Below are 8,680 nucleotides of genomic sequence, written 5' to 3' on the forward strand. Positions count from 1 at the left end.
GTCACAGAACATCTCGTAAGAGTTGGCTCTCCCTCCTGCCACCATGATGGTACCAGGAATTGAACTCAGATCCTCAGACTTGATGGCAAGTGCCTTTATTCACTGACCTGACTTGCTGATCCCCAGCTGAAAATTTAAAAGACTAAAAAAGCAAATAAACTGCACAATGTATAATTTAGTGAAATTCTATTTCGACTGTTTAGTAAAATGTCATTTTACCCAATTTGAATACTTAATACTGAAATTGGCTTTCATGTATTTACTGAGAACTTTTTTCCAGGCTTGGAAAAAAGTGCTGGGGGAGGAAACCTGGGGCTGTGCTTTGTGCATTAGACAAGCCCCAGAATCACAGAGCCCCAGCCCGAGCCAGCTCTTGGTTCTATTTCATTTGTAAAGATAGGGTCTCAAGCCAGGCGTGGTGGGGCACGCCTTTAATCCCAGCATTTGGGAGGCAGAGGCAGGCGGATTTCTGAGTTTGAGGCCAGCCTGGTCTACAAAGTGAGTTCCAGGACAGCCAGGGCTACACAGAGAAACCCTGTCTCGAAAAACAAAAACAGAAAAACAACAACAACAAAAGATAGAGGGTCTCAATACGTAGCCCCGACTGGCCTGAACCTCAATATGGAGACAAGGCTAACCTTTATGTCTGGGCACCACTTGTGTGGCTGGTGTTCACACCACTTGTGGCCTGGAGGTCAGATGAGAATGTTGGAGCTCCTAAAAACTGGAGTTACAGATCTTTGTGAGCCGATCAAACGTGGGTCCTCTGGAAAAGCATCAAATGCCCGTAGCTGCTGAGCCACCTCTCTAGCCCCTTTGCTCTACCTCTTGTTTCTGGATGTTACATTTACTCTGACTGAGATAATTACATATACAAACTTCAAAGATAGTTTCCCTACCTATGTTTTTGTTGTTCTTTGGTTAAATTTTTATTTTGGTTTGTTTCCCAGAGACAGAGTTTCTCTGAGTAGCTCTGCCTGTCCTGGAACTCTATCTATAGATGAAGCTGGCCTTGACACCATAGAGATCTGTTTGCCACTACCTCTGGTCTGTTGGGATTAAAGTCATGTACCACCACTGCTGGCTTTTTGTTGTTGTTGTTGTTTTCTTTTCTTTTCTTTTTTTTTTTTTTTTTTTTTTTTTTTTGGTTTTTCGAGACAGGGTTTCTCTGTGTAGCCCTGGTTGTCCTGGAACTCACTCTGTAGACCAGGCTGGCCTCAAACTCAGAAATCTGCCTGCCTCTGCCTCCCAAGTGTTGGGACTAAAGGCGTGCACCACCACCCGATTACTGCTGGCTTTAAAAAAAAATATTCTCTGTATTTCTTTTTCTGGCCATTATCTTATTAGTAGTAGTCGTATTCATTTTGTTTTATAACAGCTACTTGAAAATACCACTTAAACATAGTGACTGTTTAAAAGTTGTTGGCCCCGGGTGTCAGCGAGAACACTAAGGAAAAGAAAGGCAGAGGGCTGGAGAGATGGCTCAGCAGCTAAGAACACCGACTGCTCATAGATCACCTGGTGGCAGGGGGGGCAGAAGGGGGGATTCTGCTGCTCTGTTACAGCTGTTAACATGGGATTTCCATGGAGAGAAATGTTATCACTACGCCCAGCTGCTGGGGTCCTTTATTAAGGAGCAATTGGAGGAACAGAAAGAAAAAAATGGAAAACCGCTGGGAGTGGTGGTGATCTATGCAGCATCCATTACAGGGCCTACCTAGTAACTGGTGGATGAGCACGTGTGTGGAAGGACAGAGGGGAAGGGTGGTGGAATAGCTGATGTGTTTTTTTGTTCTTTTGAGAAGAGTGAAGCAACCGGACCAAATTAATCTGACCAAGAACATGGTTCAGAATGGTCCTTAAGGCACTGACCCGAGGGCATTTGCAGCTACAAGGTCAAAAAATGGTTGGAGACAGGTTTGAAACAATGAAAGAAACGTTCTGCTAGCAATCTTTAATGACACTTTAAAACATGTATTTATCTATTTTGTGTCTGTGTAGGGGAGAGAGACAGACACGGAGAACGAATGAGAGCTAGAGAGGCCCATGTCACATGGCAACTTATAAGGGTCTGTTCTCTACTTCAATTTGTGGGATCCAGATTCTAACTCAGGCAAGTGACTATAACTGCTAAGCTATCTCCCTGGCTCCTTCCTCACTTTAAATACTCTGTCTAGTAAATTGCAAAAGTACTAATTTTTAAGAAAAGATCTCGGATATTAGCCAAGGCTAGCCTCAACCGGAAGGTAAGTAATCCTGTCAGTCTGACTGCTGCTGGGATTGTAAGTATGAGAGAATGCGCTAAAATATCTGCCTACGACATTTCAATGAACACACACCATGATTACCGTTCTGATGCCTTTTTTTTGAAATGTGAAACACATCCCAAACTCACTAGATGTTTTTCTCATTAAGTTGGTATCTGTGCATTGCTGGCGACCTAGGAAAATCTAATTCCCGACAACTTGTAGTTTTTATTAAGCATCAAGGTCGTGTTTGCAAGCATTATCCCACTTAATCCATAAGGCCACTGAGCCAAGGAGAAACTGCTTTATCTGCACTTGAAGATAAGCAAAAGGAGGGACTGGGAAGTGAGCACAGGAAGGCAGCCTCCACCGAACAAAGAACCACCCAGGCCTCAGTTGGAAGGATTAAAATGCAGCGATTTCCAGCTTCCAATGAGAAGGGACCCTGGGCAGGAGCAGAGCCAGAGCCTTTCCAGCATCAGAGCCTTTTAGAATTGCTCCCTCCATCCATCCTCCCGCCCGCCTGCCTTCCAGATCACTCACTATCCTGCATCTACACTTCGGCCCGCGCTCACTCCACCTCGCATTCAGTCCTCGCTGCGCCTGGAGTTGAGTGAGGTCTACTATTCCTTGCCTACACGGAACCATGCCCACTCCACTGCAGAAGAGGTCACTTTCCAGATACTGACCCGACCCCTCCCAGTATGGGTATAGAGGGGCGAGGCCCTCACAGCCCCTCCCATCGCCAAGCCCAGGCGCCATGAAGGTGACCTCCCCCTAGGGCTGCACGCGCCGGGCGGTGCTACAACTGGCTCACACGTGGTGAGCCTGGAGAGCGAGGCCCCTCCCCGCCACGCGCGGCCCGCAGTCCTCTCGGTCACGCCCCTAGGAAGACTCCGCCCAGGGCGGGGCGAGGTGCTCAGCCGCCCCCAGTGGACTGGCTGCGCGCGCTGGGCGAGTTCCAGGACGCGCCCGGGGTGCAAGAACTGTACAAGGCGACTCCGCTCCGGGCGCACGGTGGCCCAGCCCCTAGGTGCTCTAGGGAGCGAGCTAGGACCCCCAGACTAGCTAGAATGGCAGCGCGCGTCCTGCGGCTTGTCTTTGGAAAGCAGGCGTTCTAGTCCCTTAGGGATTCCTTTAGCGCCCCAAGGGATAAAAAAGAACAAAAATAAAAACCATTATTGGGCCTAAAAGCATTTGTTAAGCATTCTGTGGCTGGACACTGTGTGTAGCAGGGAGGGGCTCCAACTACAAGGTGAGTCAGTCTCCTTAAAAACCTTTTCCGAGTCTCCGTCCCTCTACCAATTCTCTGTAGCAGGGAGTCCATCAGTGTCCCAGTAAGAGACCGGGAAGAAGTCCTACCTGGCGGCAGGTGTCATTGAATAAATGTGCAAGGCGAAGAAAGGAAAACCTTGGAGGACAGATGGGCAGTGCTCCACGTCCCGCCCCCCAACTTCACTCCAGCCCGGATCCTAAGAAAAGAAACCTATCTCATCCGTCCCCCCAGCCCCCATCCCAGGCGCGAGACCGCCCGCCCAAGCAACCAGCGATTGGGAGATGCAAATGCTGAGTTCTCTGCCCAGCAACGGATGACGCGCAGCGAGCGCGAGGCGTGGCCCGGCCGCTGCCCGAGCGGGCACCTCGGTGTTTACACGGGGCGGCCCCGCGCGCGCCGCAGCGGCCCGCAGACGGCGAGGGGGAGGGGAGCGCGCGCGCCTCCGGGGCCGCGCGGGGAGAAAGACACTGGAAGGCGGCGGCGGGCGGGCGGGCAAGCGCGCGCGGTGCCGCGGAGAGCCAGGCCGCGACCGGAGCCCGCGGGAGCCCACGAGGCTCGAGTCCTTGGCCCTGCAAAACAATGCGCGGCGCGCGGAGGAGCTCTACTGGCCCGGGGCGGCGGGGACGCGCCGAGCCCTCTTGAGCCCGCGCCACTGACCTCCCCCTCGCACAGACGGCCGGAGCGCCGGCTGCCGCGCTCCCAGCTCGCGGGGGCCGGGCCGAGCCGCGGGGCGGGGCCGCCCCTCCGTCGCCTCTGCCTCCTCCCCCACCGCCGCCGCGGAGGATGCGGACGGCCCCCGGCGGCGTCTAGCGGCCCGGGCCCGGCACGATGGTGCAGCAGCGGGGCGCGCGGGCCAAGCGGGACGGCGGGCCGCCGCCCCCGGGGCCCGGGCCGGCCGCCGAGGGGGCGCGCGAGCCAGGCTGGTGCAAGACCCCGAGCGGCCACATCAAGCGGCCGATGAACGCGTTCATGGTGTGGTCGCAGCACGAGCGGAGAAAAATCATGGACCAGTGGCCCGACATGCACAACGCTGAGATCTCCAAGCGCCTGGGCCGCCGCTGGCAGCTGCTGCAGGACTCGGAGAAGATCCCGTTCGTGCGGGAGGCGGAGCGGCTGCGCCTCAAGCACATGGCGGACTACCCGGACTACAAGTACCGGCCTCGCAAGAAGAGCAAGGGGGCGCCCGCCAAGGCGCGGCCCCGCCCCCCCGGAGGCGGCGGTGGTGGCAGTCGGCTGAAACCCGGGCCACAGCTGCCGGGCCGCGGGGGCCGCCGAGCGTCGGGAGGACCTCTGGGGGGCGGCGCGGCGGCGCCGGAGGACGACGACGAAGACGAAGAGGAGGAGCTGCTGGAAGTACGCCTGCTGGAGACCCCCGGGCGCGAGCTGTGGAGGATGGTCCCGGCGGGGCGCGCCGCCCGCGGACCCGCGGAGCGCGCGCAGGGGCCATCCGGCGAGGGGGCGGCCGCCAGCGCCGCCTCTCCGACCCTGTCGGAGGACGAGGAGCTGGAGGAAGAGGAGGAGGAGGCGGCTACAGCAGAGGAGGGCGAAGAGGAGACGGTGGTATCTGGGGAGGAGCCGCTGGGCTTTCTGTCCAGGATGCCCCCGGGCCCCGCCGGCCTGGACTGCAGTGCCCTGGACCGTGATCCGGACCTGCTGCCCCCTTCGGGCACGTCACATTTCGAATTCCCGGACTACTGCACCCCCGAGGTTACCGAGATGATCGCAGGGGACTGGCGCCCGTCTAGTATCGCCGACCTGGTTTTCACCTACTGAGCCCACCGTCAGCGGGGCGCGCACGCCCCCAAACCAGCTGTTTACATACAGGAATCAGGTATTGGGGCCCCTCGGAGGCCGAGGCTGGCACCCCATCTCCCGCGCAGCCTCCCCCCTCCTAGTTGTGCCCATCCCCCCACAAATCCAGACATACCCCTCCCCCGCAGACACACCCCAAGGCAGCCCAACCCCCACTTTCTCCCTGACATCTAAGCCCCTCCCCATTCAGTCCTGTCCCGCGTAGCCACCAGCAGCCAGCCCCCCTCGGATACACCTCTCGTTCCTCCTACATACCTTAGCCCCTCCCTCTCACTTTGCACACGCCCCTCCTCGTGTCCGGACGGCACGCCCCTTCGCTCCAGAATCCCTCCGCCCTCGCCTGGGCATGCCTTGGTAGTTAAGGGGGCGCTGCAGGCTGGCTGTTCAGCGCTCCTCCCAGTCCCCTCCTCTTCTGGGGGGAAGGGAGCCATCCCTTCCCCCCTGGATCTCAAGGCCCCACCCCTCAGCTTGAACCATCCCTCCCCCCCTTCTTGCGCATGCTTGATGCTTCTTGGAGGGGGCAGGTCCCAGTTAAGCTGCAGGCCTCTGTTGCCAACTCCGAAAGGGAGGGGGCGACTATAGAGTGATCTAAGAAATCCTTTGATCCCGAAGCCTGTAGCTTACTCTCAACCCAAAGGGGCGTCACTGCCTTAATGGGAGGCGCACTCAAAGGGAGAGATAGAAACTAGCTAGCCCTAAACTCTGCAAGTGTCAACCCCTTTTCTATGAAGGGGTCACCCACGCCCACCACCACCCTCCACCGCGTGACTGCCTTTACAGCCCATCTTGGTCGCCGGAAACTTGATTTCCCCAAGTGGGAATTTAGAATTCGGTCTTTGGAAATCCACCAAGATGGGATTGTCCAAGAGAACTCAGAACCAAGACACCTACCAGTCTGGGGACAGAGTTCCTGCTGCCCCCTCAATCCCCCTCCTCGGGAAGCGCCCTATCAGCTCAGGGCATCCTCTCTGCCTGGGCTCCTCCCTAAGTCCATCACCCCTTCCTATCACTCAAATCCAGTCTCAGCAACCACAGCTGCAGGATTCAGTGGGAGAAACTGAAGCACGTTGTTGCTAGGGTTTAGGACAGGCATACCAGCAGACGGGTGGCAAGAATGAGGACCGTGTCTACACAAACTTGGCTTGAGGAGAGACCAGGCCAGGGGACGGTGGCTGAGCTAGTAGCAGACTTGGGTGCTTTGCACCTCTGTCTGCCCTTGTGAGAAATGGGGTGGCGCTGCTGTAGTTATTAGGAAGCTGTGTTGAGATTAGGTTGCCCTCCGGAGCCCTGCCCGGTTGCCAAGTCTGCTCCACTGGTCTCCCGCTCCAGCCCCGCCCCTCCAGCCTCCCCATCCTCCCTCTGCCCTCACTACCTGTATCTCACCGGCGTGTGTCCACCCTCTGGGTGGTTCACACACACTCATTCACACACACACAAATCTCAGGAACAAACGGTCCCAGAGTCCTCCTCGACCCCTGCCCTGGGTCTCTGCAGGTCTCTGCCCCACGCGTTCCCTTCGCTGACAACGCCACCAGCTGCCTCCTCTAAAGCTTGGTGCTCCGGCTCTGGGCCTTTCTTGCGCTCTTTCTCTATTTCTCTTTCTGTTTTCTTCCTTTTTTTTTTTTTTTTTTCCTTTTTTAAGAAAACAACAAAAAAAAAAGACAATGAAAAAAAAAAACGGAAAACGTCATGTGAGTGAAGAGATGTCACTGTCTGTGGTCTTTGGAGAACTAGTCTCGTAGCTGAGGGGAGGGGATTCCCTCCTCTGGGGCGCTGGCACCCACAGCAGGACTCGCCAGTCTGATGCCAGGACTGAATAAAGTGTATTTGCCCCGACCTTGCCCTGTGGTTCTGCATGTGTGTACTTCTCACCCCTGGCCAGCTTCAAAGTGCCTAGAGTATGAGCTGGTGCAGGGAGAGCGGGTTCTCTTTAGGCCTCTGTTATCCTCTATCTCAGGAATCCCTGCCTTCATTAAGATTGGCAAACTCATCTTTACAGTGGCTAAGCAGGCATCGTAACTGGGAGGACTGGGGTGGGCGCTGATGTCACAGTGCAAGGGTGCAAGCCTCTGTAGGCAGCCATATTTTCCAAGAGATGCAGGAAACCAGTCATTGTGCTTGCTAAGGTCAGAGGAGACAAGCAGGCAGGCAGGACTGATCCTCCGGGGTCAATTCGACTGTTTAATAAAGGATTGGGAAGCAAAATTGGTAGCTTTGCTCAGAGCCTATGTCCTGAGCAGCTCTACAGTGTGCGTCTTCTAAGGATCAGCATGGTATTTTCAGTGGGAAACCATGCTTGAGGTAAGCAGCAGTTAAGGTGGTGTGCTCCATAAATTGTGTTGCTTCATTTCCAGAGTAGGAAGCTGGGGAGAGGGGTCCCCATCAAGCAGCCATGGCTAGAAGTATTCTGAGGTATCCCTCAAGTGTGTCGTCCCATGCTGAGAGACGGCCTAGGACCTGACATGCAAGGGCCTGCAGTGTAAGCCTACCATAGGACCAGAGGGCAACAGACCGAGAGTTTTCTCCTGAGGTTCTAACTCAGTTCTTCCTCGGCGCGTTCGTTGTACCTTTCTCCCCGGTGCGTTGCCTTGTCCAGTGAATGTCACTGCTCAAGAAAAGCCCATTTTCCCAATAAGCCAGGACTGGGTGTGGATCTCTTCAGGGCATCTTCTCTGCTTCTGGTTGGAAGCAAACTGGGAGGAAATCATGAGTAGATAACACTGAGAAAGGGAGGACAGGGTCTGTGCCAAACAGAATCCGTTCAAGGAAGGGTTTCTTTCCTAGGCCATAGGAAACAGGGTCAATGAATAACCTCCAGCAAGGTCAGCCCCTGAAGTCAGTCTGCCCAAGGCCACACCCTTCCCCCTGGTAGGCCTGCCCCAGTGTCTAAGCTAGGTTGTTTTAGTGCTTTGTGGGGCAAACTGTCAAGCATTTCTTCCACCAGACACCCCTGTGGTCCCTGTGCAGGGACCGGCCAGGGCTTTGTCGTGCCTTCATGCCCAACGCTGCCTTTTTTCCACAGGTGTTTATCCTAATAAACGTCTTAACACCCAAACTCAGGCTTGGTGTTGTGTCTGCTTCCGGAAGAGCTTTCTACTGTGGAGGGGTTAAAAGTTGACAAAGGGAATGTGCTCACTGACTTAGTGGCAGTGAGGGCACCTCAGATGCTCCATCTAACTGCCTCCAAAGACATCTTCCTTCACCAGACCCTCTCCTCCACCCCCAACCCGGAGGCCGGCCCTTTCTAAGCCTGCTCGCCAAGCTGTGGACGCCTGCCCGTCCTGAGTCAAGGCTCAAAAAAAGGTGTGGTCGTCGGTGAATGTCCTTAACATCTGGAACAGGTCCG

The 8,680-nt window shown here is 55.5% G+C and overlaps 1 protein-coding gene across 1 annotated transcript; it reads left to right on the forward strand.

Moving 5' to 3' along the window:
- Positions 1-3,953: 3,953 nt before the first annotated feature.
- Positions 3,954-7,175, forward strand: Sox12 (SRY-box transcription factor 12). Its single transcript, XM_021156558.3, has one exon. It carries the CDS (start codon positions 4,351-4,353, stop codon positions 5,293-5,295), a length of 945 nt encoding a protein of 314 aa, XP_021012217.1. The 5' UTR covers positions 3,954-4,350; the 3' UTR covers positions 5,296-7,175.
- The last annotated feature ends 1,505 nt before the right edge of the window (positions 7,176-8,680 follow it).

The sequence above is a fragment of the Mus caroli genome, unplaced genomic scaffold, assembly GCF_978045245.1.
Source record: "Mus caroli unplaced genomic scaffold, Mus_caroli_1 scaffold_2, whole genome shotgun sequence".
Classification (NCBI taxonomy): Eukaryota; Metazoa; Chordata; class Mammalia; order Rodentia; family Muridae; genus Mus; species Mus caroli.